Here is a 16,017-nt window from a genome sequence, read left to right on the forward strand (position 1 = left end):
AATACTTATTAGTTATGTCTTATTAATCTAAAACCAGCATAATAAATTATTATTTATGTTTTCAAATAATAAAATTAAACATCAAAATGTTTATATATGTCAAATATTTTTTATTAAAAATATATACTTATTATTGTGTTTTTTAAACACTCATATCTTAGAGATAGTTTAGAAAATATATTTATATTTTTTGGTTGACTAATATTTAATTATAAATTGTTTTGTATCTTAATTTTTTAAACTTTTATAATAAAAATATTGTTTCAAATAGGCACACAAGATATATATAAATTATCTTATTTTTTTTATAATTCTATAATATTATTTGTAATCAATTATTTAATATAGTATATAACATATAAACTTTATATCATTAAAATAAAATTCGTTTTTATTTATATATAAATTCAGTAAGGTATTATTTAAATTAATAAATTAGTGAATAGTTAGAAACTAATAATAAATCAATAACCTATCTAAAAGTCTCAAACCTAATAAAAATATGACAAATAAAAAAAGCTAATATAACATATAAATTTAATATTAATAAAATAAAATTTGTTTTCATTTATATACAAGATTCATCAAGGCTATTTTTTAAATTATTAAAATAAATTAGTGAATAGTTAGAAACTAATAATAAATTAATAACCTATCTAAAAGTCTAAAACCTAATAAAAATATGACAAATAAGAAAAGCTAATATAACATATAAATTTAATATTAATAAAATAAAATTCGTTTTTAATTATTTATATAGAATATTCATCAAGGCTATTATTTTAAATTAATGATTTAGTGACTCAGCTCAAAACAAATAATACATCAATGGAAATGTGCAACCACATAATAAGTATCATGTAGAGCAATGTCTAGCCCTGAATTTGCCAGGACTATTCCAGTGAGTCCTCCTATGGTATGATAATTTAGCTTAAACTTAATAAAAATATGACAAATAAGCAAAATTAGCTAAAATCATGGAGAACATGACAATTAATCAAAATGATTTCATAAATAATAATATAGATAATAGTAAATAAATTTGGGGAAATTTGAAGAAAAGCTCCGTTTCAGGTTGAATCACAAAACAAAATCGCTTTGGAAAATCTAGGGAACCGCATTGCGAAATCAAGAGAATCGCCATAGCGAACACAATTCGGTCCTTCGATCGAAACTAAACAAAAAACATGCTTTTCTTCATCTTTCTGAAATATTTGGTGTGAGAAAAGGAAAAAAACGAAGAGAGAGCATTTCTTTCTCTAATAGAAGAGATAATTTTTTTTCTTTCACTTTTTATTAATATTAAATAAATCAAAATAGAAATTTAAGGGAATGTGTACCTTTTCAAAAATCTTGTACAAATTCAGTGTGGATAACAAGATGGAAGTATAATCTTGAGAATGATGAGAAAGCTGGGTCTAACATTCTTGGATTCAGATATGATGTTGTTGTGGATCTTTTCGTCTAGCGCCAAGAAAGCCCCACCCCAGTTATTACGAGTTATTTCAATAATCTAAAAAAAGAACGAAGTTCTCCTTCCTTTTCGCCGTGTTAACCAAATTAACAAAAATTAGAGGAATAATATATATCTTAAATATTTTGGAACCAAAATAACATAGAATAATTTGGAAGCATATGCTATTTGTTATTTCATATTTTTCATTCACAATATAATGCACAAAAGAATATATGGTCTTTTTTTAAGTTATAAAATTTTAAATTTATCTATCTACAAGCTCATTTACAATAGTATGTTGGTAATAAAATATATATAAAACCAAAAATAAGATAAAAGACTAAGCTTAAGTTATACCAAGTCTAACGTTTCAAGACTTGAACTTTGTCGAGTGATTCCACTAAATAAGATTATTTTACTGTATTTAGACTAATACCAATACTATCCATCTCATGAATAAAAATATGACCAGTTAACCAAACAACAAAACTATTCACTATAGATAACATTTTATTATTGCATCAAATCATAAAAATATTGACTAATCTTGACTAACAATAAAATTGGTATGTGTTGCGGAGAGACTTGTTCCTTAAAAAGATAAATAGATTTTGATCCGCCCTTTTTAAGGGTTGATATATTCTTTTATTTTAAATTTAATTTTTTATATTATTTTTTTCTGATTATATTTGTATTTTTGTAATCATATTTGTGTATAAATTTAGATCAATATATATTGTAATTTAAAAATTGATATGGTATACGCACGGTTAAGGCTGAGTTGCGGATCGAACTCGCCCCGTTGACCCACCAACCCGCAGATTTTTAACTTTGTTTTGGTTTAAAATATGACCCGCACAACTTGCAAACAAATAATATTGTACATGCATCCGCTTCGATTAATTTTGTGGTTATCCGTGGGTTATATACATATTTTAAAAATCATTATTTAATTTAATTACTATAAAAGTATATTTATAATAATTTTTTTATAAATGAATTAAATTTTAAATTATTATTTTTAAATTCTTGTATTTAAAAAAAGTATTTACTTTTATTTAATTTTTAAATTTTTTTTAATAATTTGCGAGTCGACGGGTAGCCGCGATCCAAAATCCACCAACTCATACTAAGCCCGCATAAAAAAATTCATAACTCGCATCCGCAAATCAATTTTTCAAATAGTTGGACGAAAAAATAATTAGTTAGTGAAAGGATTCAACAATTGTTTTAAGTAATTTTTTTGTTAGTGATTCCCTTTTAATAGTATAGATGAGGTACAATATTGTTTTAAATTAATTCCACACCATCATTCGATACAAAAAATTATATAAATATTAGTAATAGAAACAATGGTTTATACAAATCTTTCTTACACACATATTTAAAATGTTAGAAGTCAACGGTTTAGATTATAGTAACGTTTAAAGTCAATAACAGTAATAGGCTTTATTTAAATGAAGGAGAGTCTTATTAAGTTGCTATAAAATAGGTTAGTTATAAGATTTTATTATATGTAATAGGTTGAACTAAAAAAATAAAAGGATCCAAACCAACTTGTATAAGTCCACTTTTCAAAACTGCTTCTATTTTAATAGTATAGATCCAGTTACTGTTACTGTTTTTTCAATCTTCATAGTAAGTTGCTGAAATGTGAGTCATACTCACTGAAGTCAATAAGCATTATGCTTCATACAAGTGAGATAGATAGAAGTTTGGAAATTGATCAAAAAAAAAATGATCAAAAAAAAAAAAAAATAGAAGTTTGGAACAACATCTTGCTGGTCTACCTGTAGAAGATTACTCAAAGTACAATATGTTGTCTAAGCGCATAGTAACCCACTTCCTATACTTGTCCATATGGTCTATGTAGGTGTAGAGGTAGGCCCATAGGATGTAAGCTTTTACATACTTCTTAAAAGGCCGAAATTTTTTAAATGGGCCACCAATAAAGCCCATCTATCAGAAACCCTAATAAACCCTTTAAATGGCGTTCTAGGTTTCAGCTGCTGCTGCTTACGGAGTAGTCAGTCGCATCGAGATCGATCTTAGGAAGCAGCAAAAATGGCCGTTCCTTTGCTTACGAAGAAGGTGGTGAAGAAGAGGTCCGCCAAGTTCATCAGGCCCCAGAGCGACCGCAGAATCACCGTAAAGGTAAACACTTTTAGCGTTTTAGAAGATCAATCTCTAGGTTGCTTGTAGCTAGAGTCTTAAAGTTTGCATTTTTACGAATCGTTTGAACTCTTAGCATTGGTTCTTGATATGTTTTGTCCGCATTTTAGGGTTTTAGAAGATCAATCTCTAGGTTGCTTGTAGCTGTGTCTTAAAGTTTGCATCTTTAGCCGAGTCTTATAACTATACGATAGTAAGATTGTAGCTTGAGTGTTAAAGTCTGCATCTTTACGAATCGTTTTAGCTTGGCATTGGTTCTTGATATGTTTTGTCTTGATTTAGGTTTCGTTCTTGCTCATTTACACGTTTGTGATTTTCAATTGCTGTTTCTCAGGAAAGCTGGAGGAGGCCAAAGGGTATTGACTCCAGGGTCAGAAGGAAGTTCAAGGGTGTCACCTTGATGCCCAATGTTGGATACGGATCTGACAAGAAGACCCGCCACTACCTCCCCAATGGGTTCAAGAAGTTCGTTGTGCACAACACGAGTGACCTCGAGTTGTTGATGATGCACAACAGGACCTACTGCGCTGAGATTGCACACAACGTTTCCACCAAGAAGAGGAAGGCTATCGTCGAGAGAGCTTCTCAGCTTGATATTGTTGTCACCAACAGGCTTGCTAGGCTCCGTAGCCAAGAAGACGAGTGAAGATAACGAGTGAGATATTTAGTTGTTTCTGGTTTGTTGCATTTCCCTTTTTGTTATCAGACTGTTTTGGTTTCTTGTGTTTGCTGTCAAAACAGACAAGAGTTTTGGTTTAAGACAGACTATGTTGAGATGGTTCGTAAACTATTTCAGCTTCAGTATTTCTCAAAGATTGAGTCTTTCCTGTTTAGTGGTTACAAACAAACACAGCCTGGAGGAAACGTTCAGTCTGTTCCACGATGTCTTTAAGAAATCATAAATACTTAACTCTGTGTGTGTGGGGAGAAGGATGCCGTGATATGGCTACTGCCTACTAGTATTGAATCAGATTTTAAGAACCATTTCAATTTTTTTTTAAACTGGTATTGATCTAGATTTTGAAGTTCAAATGAAAGCACTTAATCAAAGTTTGTGTTTTTATTTTAGTATATAAAAATGTTTTTAATAAGTATTTCATCTAATATTGTTGTTTCTAACAAAGAATTTTTTAATATTTGGTCGATAATAAATTGTTCTCAACAACTTTCCTATAAAAGTGAAAGTGGGTAGAGAGACACTTGGGTGTAAACTGAAGAGATGAGTGGCATCCACGTGATCATCAACTCAAGCATGATCCATCATCCTCCCACGGCATGTTAATCAGAAAGACATCATCATCTTCACATATAAAGACCAATTCCAAAGTGGTTTATTTTAACCATTGGACCATTCCCACTTTAACTTTTCTTGTATAATGCTCACTAAAGATGGCAGCTTTGTGTCACCCTTGTTTTACATACAAAAGATATTTAAAAAGCCAAAATGTTGATTAATAAATTAAAGAGTTTTCTACGAAAAAAAAAGGAATTTGGTGAATTTCAGGAGGCTTTGGGACCTAGAGAATCCATGAGTTTTATTACTCTCACCAATTCAACTGTAAGTATGAGAATTTTTTGTTTGCTACTGAATTTGTCTCTGTGGGGGGGGGGGGTGTTATGTTGTTGATGATGATGAAATATTTGGCTTTGTCTCAGCTGCTCTATATGGACGTAAACGTGGAACGTGTAGGCGACTTATATCCTTCCCTTGAGCTCGTTTTGGTTTATAAGGATTTGTTGTCTCATGAGTTCTCAGTTCTTTGAATATTGGTTCCTTAAGAATGTTTACAGTTTTAGGGTTGGGAGCAAATGTAGTTACTCTTCTTCTGATCTTGATACTCACTGTAACAAGAAGGAGTGCTACATGTAACAGAAGAGTGAGTAACAAAAAGCCTGTGCTTTTGTTTTCTGATGTTGGCAGTTTTTGAAAATGATCCATCCTCTCTTCTGATCTTCTTCTTATTTTAGAAAAGCTACATTCAGAAGAGTGTGTTGTATGTAATACCTGCACTTGGAGCATGTTTGTCTTGCGTGGACCTTGTGGTGCTTGTAAAGACAAAGCCTAGGAGAGATTTCATTCTTTGCTTTGTCCCTTTCTCTCGTTTCACAATGTGGGTAAGGCCTCTTATCAAACAAGCATCCACACTTCCTCTGTATTCCTCTTTCCTCTTACCATTTTTCACTCCCAGGTTGCAGTCATGCTCTCATCGAAGTTGTCATGTGCTTGCTGCGTTTTCAGTAGCAGGATCCTATGTTTCTGGTGGATCTTTAGATTCCTGATGGAAGCCTTTCATCTCAATGTAATCTTCACTTCACAGGTACCATTTGAGTCATACTTTTCATATAAGTAGTTGCTGGGCACAAGAGTTCACAGACCCTTGTTGATTAACAGACGTTGGAGATTTGCATGATCATGTTGGACATTGCTTTTGGTATCTCTATCAATGTCCTTAGGATAAAGCAGACACCTCCCAAGAACAGGTATGTATATGATTATCTTCTTTAGTTTCTTTCTGTTTTTCTTCGTCACTTTCATTAATCTCTTTGTAGCTCTTTGGAAGATCCACTCATTGAGGAAGGTGATGATCAAAGAGACATTGTAAGTGATTTCCTGTTCTGTTTTCTTTCTAACTCACTACTACTTGTTTACAGAGTAATTAAACCAAAAGATTCACTAATTTTTTTTGAAGGAGAGAACTAGCAGCTGTTGGGATCCATTCACTTTTGGATACATCGGTTTAGTAATGAAACATGGCTCGTTGAAACAGCTCGAATTCGAAGATTTACTTCCACTTCCACCTGATATGGATCCTTCTACATGTTGTGAGAATCTGTTGAGAAGCTGGCAACTTCAAGAGTCCAACAATAGCTCAAATCCATCACTATTCTGGTCAATCTCTGGTGTTTATGGATGGCCATATTTTCGCTTTGGACTCTTGAAGGTACATTTAACTTTCTGGTTATCTTTGTTAACATTGCTACTGAAAAAACACATTTTTTTTTGCAGGTGTTCAATGATTGCATAGGCTTTGCAGGCCCCTTGTTACTCAACAGACTTATCAAATATCTTGAAAAAGGTCTAGATTCTTCATACAGATGTGGTTATATAAATATAATATGATCACTGATGAAATATTGGACACTCAGGTTCAGGAAGTTCAGTTGGATATTACCTGGCTATCTCCTTGGGCCTCACATCTATCTTTAAGTAAATATACAATGCTGATTGTGTTTGAAAGTGTTGACAATAGATCAATAGGAACTTCTAATGTATGATTCATGTATTGTAGGTCTTTTCTTGATACACAATACACATGTAGACTTTCAAAGCTTAAACTGAAGCTCAGATCTAGTATAATGAGTGTCATCTACAGGAAGGTAAAAAACATGTGAAAAAGTGAACTAGTTATTATCAAACAACAAGGTAATTTGTTTATAATATATGCTTCTTAAAGTGTATCAAACATGTTGGTTCTCTGGTATGCAGTGTTTGTGGGTGAACACAGCGAGCCGGTTAGGATTTTCTGAGGGAGAGATTCAAACATTTATGTCTGTAGATGCTGACCGCATTGTAAACTTGTGTAACAGTTTACATGATATGTGGAGGTAACAAACCATCTGCTTGTTAAACAATGAATGTGTTACTGAGTACAAGTATAATGCTCATTCTTTCAATTTTTTCAGCCTGCCTTTGCAAATTGGGATAGCTTTGTATCTTTTGTATACTCAAGTCAAGTTTGCTTTTCTGTCTGGACTTGCAATCACCATCTTACTGATACCAGGTAATATCTTAACATTACAATGTCTTATATCTAGAGTGTCCTCTTTTCTCATATTAATATTTGACAGTGAATAAATGGATATCTGTGTTGATTGCGTCTGCAACTGAGAAAATGATGAAACTAAAAGATGAGAGGTATGATGTCTTAATGTTTTAGTTCTGTCAACTGTAGGTTTCTTAAAGTGTAATCAATCATGTGATGGTTTTGGTATGTATCAGGATTAGAAAGACAGGAGAGCTTCTAACAAACATCCGGACACTGAAAATGTATGGATGGGATAACTGGTTTGCTGATTGGTTAAAGGAGACAAGAGCCACCGAAGTTACTCACTTAGCGGTTTTGTTCTCAAATCTCTAATGAACAGAAAATTTTCTCTTGTCTCCAAGTTTTTTTTTTTGTATTAGAAGTTAAGTCTGTGTTTTTTTTTACAGACAAGGAAGTATTTGGATGCTTGGTGTGTTTTCTTTTGGGCAACGACACCAACTCTGTTTTCTCTTTGCACGTTTGGTCTCTTTGCACTGATGGGTCATCAACTTGATGCAGCAACGGTATTTTCTTGAATATATATAAGTAGATAGACTTGACATGGTAATCTGATACTTGAATTGCTTTTTTTTCTTTTCAGGTTTTTACTTGTCTTGCTCTGTTTAATAGTTTAATCTCTCCATTAAACTCGTTTCCATGGGTCATCAATGGCCTGATTGATGTAAGCTCATCTTTCCACCTTGTTGGATCCTGAAACTTGCATTTTCATGTACCATTTTGTTAATGTTTTTTTGTTACCTTGTCACAAGGCCTTTATATCAACCAGGCGTGTCAGCAAGTTTCTGCGTTGTGTGGAGCACAATAAAGATTCATCTACAGATTCTGGCTTGATCCCTGAAGACTTATCTGTGTTTGTAGAAGATGCATCTTGTGTTTGGTCAAGTAACGTTGATGAGGAACATAGCTTGACAATAAAACATTTAAGCCTAAAAGTGCCAAAGGGATCATTTGTTGCAGTTATCGGTGAGGTATAAAACTCGTCCCCACCTTTGTTGTATCATTCATCTATGATTAGGTTTATCTGTCTCTTATGTGTGTTTTCCATCAATTTCAGGTTGGTTCAGGTAAAACATCATTGTTGAATTCACTATTAGGCGAAATGCAGTGTGTTCATGGATCAATACTACTAAATGGATCTGTTGCATACGTTCCGCAGGTTTGTAAACTGATCACACACTTTGTTTGATTCTTTTTGTTTAGGTTTCAATTTTGAGAAGTCTTTACGTTCAATCTCATTCAACTGCTAGGTCCCATGGATATTATCTGGAACTGTACGTGAAAACATATTATTTGAGAAGACTTTTGACTCCAAAAGGTTTAAGTAATTACATTGGTTGAGTTTACATAGAATCACAAAGCTACTTGCTGGTGTATTTTATCCTGTAACATTGTTGAACTAGGTATCTGGACACACTTAGTGCTTGCGCACTAGATGTGGATATTTCACTTATGGTCGGAGGTGACATGGCATTTATAGGCGATAAAGGATTAAACTTATCTGGAGGACAGAGAGCTCGGCTTGCTTTGGCCAGGTTTTTACTTTCTCTCATCTCCTCTTTCACCATCCACATATTGAGTGTTGTGTTTCTAATGATTTTTTTTGCATAATCAACAGAGCTGTTTATCATGGTTCAGACTTGTATCTGCTTGATGATGTACTAAGTGCAGTTGATTCACAAGTAGGCTGTTGTATCTTGCAAAAAGCACTTTTGGGTCCTCTGTTGAACAAAAAGACTCGCATTATGTGCACTCACAGCGTTCAGGTAACGTTTCAACTCTCGTTTCAAATCTCTCTTTCTCACAAGTGAAAAGTTATCAAGATTCCATGTATGCTGTTTTGCTCCACTCACTCTTTTTGTTACGACAGGCGATATATTGTGCAGATATGGTTGTTGTGATGGACAAAGGAGAAGTGAAATGGTTTGGAACTGTTACCGACATGCCTAAAGCCATCTTCCCATCTTTGTCTTCATCCAATGAGTTTGATATGTCATCCTCAAAGCACTTGACTAACAAAAGAAAAGAATCTTTTTCTATCAAGAAAGATGATGTAGATGAAGTTAGTAGCGAAGCTGCAGATACTGTCAAAGTGGAAGAGAGAAAAGAAGGCCGAGTTGAAGTAGCGGTTTATAGGTTAAACAATGTGTCTTTAACCATTGTTCATTTTGATTGCTTGTGTATCAAGTAAGTAAACCTGTTCTCTGTTCTTTTGCAGGAGCTATGCTGTGTTCTCTGGTTGGTTCGTTACGATTGTGATATTGGTTTCAGCGGTTCTGATGCAAGCTTCCCGTAATGGGAATGATTTGTGGTTGTCATATTGGGTTGATAAGACTGGAAGAGGAGTCACACATCACTCAACCTCGTTTTATCTGGTACTGACAACAAAAAAAAACATGAGACTTATAACTCTGTTTCTCTGAGTTTATTGAGTTTAAAGTTACTACTAATCTTGCAGATGGTTCTCTGTATCTTTTGCATCATTAACTCAATACTAACATTGGTGAGAGCATTCTCGTTTGCATATGGAGGACTAAAAGCAGCAGTACGTGTTCATAGTGCATTAATCTGTAAGCTTATAAATGCACCTACACAGTTCTTTGATCAGACACCAAGTGGAAGGATACTCAACAGGTTAGACACAAGAAAGAAATAAATCTTTGGATTGTGTATAAACAGTGTTCTTCATCTTAACCTCGTTTTTTCTTTGGTTCATCTCTTCAGGTTCTCCTCTGATCTATATACAATCGATGACTCTCTCCCGTTCATCCTCAACATTCTTCTAGCAAATTTTGTTGGCTTGTTAGGGATTGTTCTAGTGTTGTCTTATGTTCAGGTTTCTTCACAACCTCAAAAGTGATATATTCATCTGTCTTTGTTGGAAAGGAGTTGTTAACATTAGTAATGTTATATGCATATAGGTTCTGTTCCTGCTTCTGCTTCTGCCATTTTGGTATATATACAGCAAGCTTCAGGTACCTTTTGCTTCATTATTTGTTTTTTTTTTAAAGAGAAAAGTTGATAGTTTTTTTTTTACTAAAATGTAAAAAAAAATTCAGGTCTTCTACAGGTCAACATCAAGGGAGCTACGAAGGTTGGACAGTGTTTCAAGATCACCAATCTATGCATCTTTCACCGAGACACTTGATGGATCCTCAACTATAAGGGCTTTTAACTCAGAGGTAGCTTTTTATTTCTGCTTCCAGAGGAGTTGCTGTTGTTATGATTGATTCATTTCCCATGTGTAACAGGAGCATTTCGTAGCTAGATTTATTGAGCACTTGACATTATACCAGCGGACTTCTTACTCAGAGATCATTGCAAGCTTGTGGCTCTCCTTGCGTCTTCAGGTACACTTAAAGAAAATCTGCTTCTCTAGCTTTCTTTTTTGAGTTTAAGATCATCATTGTACTCGTGTTAAGTTTATAAAATGGTGCAGCTCTTAGGAGCAATGATTGTTTTATTTGTGGCTGTAATGGCTGTTATCGGCTCCCAGGGAAGCTTTCCAATCAGCTTTGGTACACCTGGACTGGTGAGGAACTTTAGTTTACATAAATTTTTATAGCAAAGTGAAAGCATATAAATATATAAATTGAATTCACAGGTGGGATTGGCACTCTCCTATGCAGCTCCACTTGTTTCTCTGTTAGGAAGTTTCTTAACAAGTTTTACTGAAACAGAAAAGGAAATGGTTTCTGTTGAAAGGGTTCTCCAGGTAATGATTCTGATTAGTTGCATTATATTAGTGTTACCAATACATGAACCATTCTCTCTTGTGTGTAATAATAGTACATGGATGTGCCACAAGAAGAAGTTTCCGGTCAGCAATCTTTGAACGGTAAGTGGCCAGTTCAAGGATTGGTTGAGTTTCATAATGTGACAATGAGGTACAACTCAACTCTGCCTCCTGCACTCAACCACATTTCTTTTAGAATCCAAGGAGGCATGCAGGTAAATAGATACATGTCTATTGTCTGTAAGCAGACTTGAGTTTTGTTGTGTCATGAAAGAACAATGTTGTTATCAGGTGGGAGTTATTGGAAGAACTGGTGCTGGAAAATCTTCCATATTGAATGCACTTCTCCGGCTTAACCCTGTTTGTAGTGGGGAGATAATGGTTGATGGAGTTAACATAAACCATCTTCCAGTAAGAGAGCTTCGTACTCGCCTCGCTGTTGTTCCTCAAAGCCCTTTTCTGTTTCAAGGATCATTGAGGTGAGGGCTTTTACTCAACAATCAGGTTCTTGGTTACAGTTTACTAACAGAAGTTGCTGGGTTCTTTTAGGGAGAACCTTGATCCTCTTGGGATGAGTGAGGACTGGAGAATCTGGGAGGTTTTAGAGAAGTGTAAAGTTAAAGCAGAGGTAGAGAGTGCAGGAGGGTTAGAATCCAATGTGAAGGATTCTTTCTCTGTTGGGCAGAGACAGCTTCTCTGCCTTGCACGTGCTCTGCTCAAGTCATCTAAGATCCTATGTCTTGACGAATGCACCGCCAACATCGATGTTTACACAGCTTCCCTACTGCACAACGCCATCTCCAGTGAGTGCAAAGGCGTAACCGTCATTACCATTGCTCACCGCATCTCGACGGTTCTTGATTTGGACAGTATCCTAGTTCTTGATCGCGGAAGCCTTGTTGAACAAGGAAACCCACAACTTCTTCTGCAAGATGACTCCTCAGCTTTCTCAAGCTTTGTTAGAGCTTCAAAGTGAACTTGATTGTTAGTTGGAATCTGATTAGTTGTAACTCCTCACCTTGGCTACAAAACGCCTTATGCTCTTTGGTTTAATGACTTTAATAGAAAGAAAATGATTCAGAACTTGTTTCAACTTTTCACTCTATTATTCATCTTCCAAGAAGTGAGTTCAGAAGGTAATAGTTCTTCATTACAACATAAAACAGATTTAGCAATAAGTTTCCCAAGCCAACCATGATAGAGTAGTCCTCTTGATCCAAGCCCTCCAAACACCCAAAACTTGCAAGATCCACCTTCTGTCGCACCTATGAGCTGGTCTATACATCCCAAGAGCGGTAGTGAACCATGGCTTGTAACAGGTGGCATTGCTCTCAAACCCGCCCTTGCTCCTGCAAACTCCCACTTGTCTATGTCTGGATAAACTGCACTCGCCTTTGGAAGCAGCTCGGCCAGAGCTTTTGAAGCTTCATCATCTGAGACATCAGGTGAATAGTTTCTCGACTGCCATTCCCATGTGGATCCCATGTGTATGTCACGTGGTCCCTGAACCGCGAGCCATGCATCTGACAATATCGAAGGTCCACCTTCCGGGTAACTTCCCCTGACACTTTCGTGTAACTGCAGATGAGTAATGACACCACGGCATGTCCTTAAGGGGAGCTTTCCAGTGAGCCGAGGAAGAAAGTTTAGCTTGGATCCAAGACATATTACAACAGCATCATATTCTCCTACAGATACAACCCAAAAGCTGTTCATACCAACTCTCTAACTGTGTGGGCATTCAAGGACTAGAAACATAGATACTCTACTAGGATGTTTTCATACAGCTTATGGCTAAAGATATAAGAATCTTGTTTCAAATAGTAAGAGCATAAGAACCTAAGAAAAAATAATTCACCTTCAAGTTCAAGCACATCATCTATAGATCTCTTCACCAAAGTTATGTTTGTCCTTCCAAGTGATTCCCTTGCTGAGTTTTTGCATGCTTGAAAGAGTGCCTACGAGAGAGAAAAAGACTCAGTAAACATAAAAACAGATAAACTCATGAAGTGTATTTGTTATGTCTATCCAAACCTGGAGATAGCGCTGCGGATTAACATTCATAGCTCCTGGGAGATAGAAGGCGGAGTTCAAAGGCAAGCATAGATTGGGGACAAGGTTTTGGGCAGCATCTTTGTCAATAGTCTCAACTACACAACCGGCAAGGCAGTTTCGAGCATTCTAATAGCACACATAAGAAAAAAACAGTAAAACTAACGGGTTTCAGTTAAAATATCAATGTGTATCTGAGCCAAAGAGAGCTTACATCAGTCATTAAACTCAAAGTCTTGGCATTTGTTGCTGGTCTCAAGATTCCCCTGCAGCAAGATGAAGTTGGTCAGTTTTAAGAGTCAACAACAGAATGATCCGAAGTACAAAGTTTGATGAATTAGTGAGACTGTACCTTCTTCGAACCATAAAATTTCCAAAACCCTGGTTACAATCTCCCTTCTCCACAGCATCAGAAGAAGAAGAAGCTGCTGCTGTCTCGGCAACACTTAAGAGCTCTAAACACTCTCTCCAACACTCAGCACCATGCCAAAGAAGCTTGCCTAAAGTGTAAAAGAGTCTTTTATGAAACTAAACTTTTAACCGACTCAAAAAAAAAAAAAAACTCTTTGCTGTTGAATCAGAGTAGACTGTCACTAAATTCTAAAAGGCGGAAAACTTTTAATTTTACCTTTAGGAGAATAAGGGTGGAGGAGCCCTCCAGAAACTCCAGAAGCACCACCTCCTATGCCAACCTCATCATATACATCTACACTTAAACTCACCTCCTTTGGACAGTCCTGCCCAAGAACAAAAACATTTGGCCAAAAAAGATGTTAAATTTGGACCAAGACTAGAGAGATATGAGATGTAAGTACCTTAAGAAGGTGCCACGCAACAGAGATTCCAGCAAAACCAGCACCAAGCACGGCGTACCTTTTGATGCATAATCAAGAAACCTTTCAAAAATTCTCAAACTTTCGGACTAATAAGAGCAAGACGGAACTAACCTTAGTGGAGGACGGTTGGGAAGAGAGATAGACGCCGAAGAAGAAGTAGAAGATGAGACCAAACAACGGGGGAACACAGAGGTCATGTCTTCTACCAAAATGTCTTTTAGGATTATTGGTCAGCGCAAAGTATTTAATTTGATTATTTCATCTTAACCGGCAACGAACTAATCCAATTGAACCGGTCTAAGAACCATTTATACTGAACCGGTTGTTGTGCTCTGTATCTTTTTCTTTTTGAGGATTATGAAACTTTTCAGTTTGCTCATAAGAAGAATATGAATATGGAAGTCTCTGGCCCTGTTAGAGGCATTCATGTATGAACAGAAATAACAACATTTTGATCATTCTGAATCTTTAGTGTTCTTGGACCAGAGTTTTTTTATCTTTTTCTGGAGTCTGGTATTTGCTTTACAGAAATCTTTACACACTTCTTATGAAACGCTAATGTTAGATTAAAATATAGTATTAGCTCATCCCTAGAGAAATAATCAATACATTAATTGGCCAACAACAGTCTCACAACCTGAGAGAACAGAAAAAACGACAACAGACAAGGAATCGTACAGAGCAAAAGGGAAGAGAACCTGTAAGGACTTATAAAAGAGCAGAAAAACTACAGACAAGCCTGCCTTGAAGACTACTAGAAGTAAGACAATGTGTGTGTTTGTGAATTTTCACAGGTAACCTTGATATAAGAAAACCGAGAATCCTTAGCTGTGATAACACTTCTGTAGCTTCTAAGTTCATGAAGAAAACTCTGTTTCTGCGATTTGAAACAAGAGTGTCAACAAACTCATGATACTTCTGTTTACACCCACAGCTCAATTGACAATGCTATTGATGTTATATAGAGCTACACGCTCAAAGTTACCTGAGTTTATCTACTGGATCCTGTGACCACATCAAACAAGCCGCAACAACTTAACCATGAGGTTCTTTCCGCAACTCCATGTGTTGGTCCCACGGAACCCTGAGAGAATATTGAGTATAGTCTTTATTATTTTTTTGGTAACATAAGCAACACAATAAAAATGTGAACCAAATCAAATAGATTAACACAATAAAGGATCACCTCTTCTTCATGAGAACTGGTAGTAGCGTCAGACTCCTTGCTGACTTCAGGAGCAAGAGACGAAGCTTTTCCCTCAGTTTCTTTTTTAACAGCGGTGGTTGCACTTGAAGACGCCTGCTTAACCTCATCAGAGGCAAGAGAAACCTCAGCAGTGATCTCGTTTGGTTTAGGCAAAGAACTCTCCTCATTCTCGGCTGAGACCACTGTACCAACAGTCGCGATTTCAATCACTTTTTCGGTGTTTGGATCACTAGGAGTAGCTGAATCCATCAAACCGATACTCTCTACGATCACATTAGCAGTGATTGCTTCAGAGACAGATTCACCACTCTCCTTCTTCTTCTTCTTCTTAACTTCACTAGATTCATCATCCGAGCTGCTGCTGCTACTACTGCTGCTGGTAGAGTTCTTGTCATGATCACGGCTTGAATCAGCGATCTCTATCCGCTCATCAGAGTCCTTGTCGGTACTTCTGACAGAATCTTCTTCGCTCGAATCTAAAACACCGGTTTAACAAATCAAATCAGTTTCAGAGTAGGCAAAACAATAATAAAATTACAGAACAAAGAAGGACTTAGTGACTGTTCCAAACCAAATCAAGAACCATCAGAGATCCACATAAATGAGCAAAAAGATACAAACTTTCAATAATAATCATGAATCTGACATAGAAAACTATAAGAAACTGAATAAAAGTAGATACCCATTTGGTTGGATCAGTGAGCACAGCAATAAAAATCCAAACTTTGAAGGAT

General features: G+C 35.8%; 4 protein-coding genes across 5 annotated transcripts; 2 read left to right on the forward strand and 2 right to left on the reverse strand.

Moving 5' to 3' along the window:
• The first annotated feature begins 3,451 nt into the window (after positions 1–3,451).
• On the forward strand, positions 3,452–4,441 carry LOC108849144 (60S ribosomal protein L32-1). Its single transcript, XM_018622657.2, has 2 exons — positions 3,452–3,610; positions 3,963–4,441. The coding sequence occupies exons 1-2, from the start codon at positions 3,521–3,523 to the stop codon at positions 4,272–4,274; spliced, it is 402 nt and encodes a 133-aa protein (XP_018478159.1). The 5' UTR covers positions 3,452–3,520; the 3' UTR covers positions 4,275–4,441.
• Positions 4,442–5,043: 602 nt separating this feature from the next.
• Positions 5,044–12,288, forward strand: LOC108855402 (ABC transporter C family member 13). 2 transcript variants are annotated; one of them, XM_018629210.2, is made up of 34 exons: positions 5,044–5,186; positions 5,285–5,325; positions 5,418–5,505; positions 5,597–5,743; positions 5,818–5,946; positions 6,021–6,109; positions 6,179–6,227; positions 6,319–6,570; positions 6,636–6,705; positions 6,776–6,836; positions 6,919–7,006; positions 7,116–7,234; positions 7,313–7,410; positions 7,478–7,544; positions 7,629–7,746; positions 7,842–7,958; positions 8,036–8,116; positions 8,205–8,423; positions 8,510–8,611; positions 8,703–8,770; positions 8,856–8,987; positions 9,071–9,218; positions 9,323–9,588; positions 9,671–9,827; positions 9,911–10,086; positions 10,177–10,288; positions 10,374–10,427; positions 10,512–10,634; positions 10,704–10,802; positions 10,892–10,984; positions 11,057–11,167; positions 11,242–11,403; positions 11,480–11,667; positions 11,738–12,288. In XM_018629210.2, the coding sequence occupies exons 1-34, from the start codon at positions 5,073–5,075 to the stop codon at positions 12,162–12,164; spliced, it is 4,365 nt and encodes a 1,454-aa protein (XP_018484712.1). In that variant the 5' UTR covers positions 5,044–5,072; the 3' UTR covers positions 12,165–12,288. The 2 variants fall into 2 exon arrangements, with proteins under 2 accessions (XP_018484712.1, XP_056864579.1); XM_057008599.1 differs by lacking the exons at positions 5,044–5,186; positions 5,285–5,325; positions 5,418–5,505 and having other exon boundaries at positions 5,637–5,739.
• LOC130511520 (uncharacterized) lies at positions 12,273–14,334 on the reverse strand. Its single transcript, XM_057008600.1, has 8 exons — positions 14,188–14,334; positions 14,056–14,113; positions 13,869–13,977; positions 13,593–13,740; positions 13,455–13,506; positions 13,223–13,369; positions 13,047–13,146; positions 12,273–12,876 (listed from the first exon to the last, which is right to left on the reverse strand). The coding sequence occupies exons 1-8, from the start codon at positions 14,271–14,273 to the stop codon at positions 12,278–12,280; spliced, it is 1,299 nt and encodes a 432-aa protein (XP_056864580.1). The 5' UTR covers positions 14,274–14,334; the 3' UTR covers positions 12,273–12,277.
• A 333-nt stretch (positions 14,335–14,667) lies between these two features.
• LOC130511521 (suppressor protein SRP40-like) lies at positions 14,668–16,017 on the reverse strand. The gene is made up of 4 exons (XM_057008601.1): positions 15,966–16,017; positions 15,263–15,759; positions 15,062–15,160; positions 14,668–14,953 (listed from the first exon to the last, which is right to left on the reverse strand). The coding sequence occupies exons 1-3, from the start codon at positions 15,967–15,969 to the stop codon at positions 15,068–15,070; spliced, it is 594 nt and encodes a 197-aa protein (XP_056864581.1). The 5' UTR covers positions 15,970–16,017; the 3' UTR covers positions 14,668–14,953; positions 15,062–15,067.

Source organism: Raphanus sativus, chromosome 4 (assembly GCF_000801105.2).
Source record: "Raphanus sativus cultivar WK10039 chromosome 4, ASM80110v3, whole genome shotgun sequence".
Lineage (NCBI taxonomy): Eukaryota > Viridiplantae > Streptophyta > Magnoliopsida > Brassicales > Brassicaceae > Raphanus > Raphanus sativus.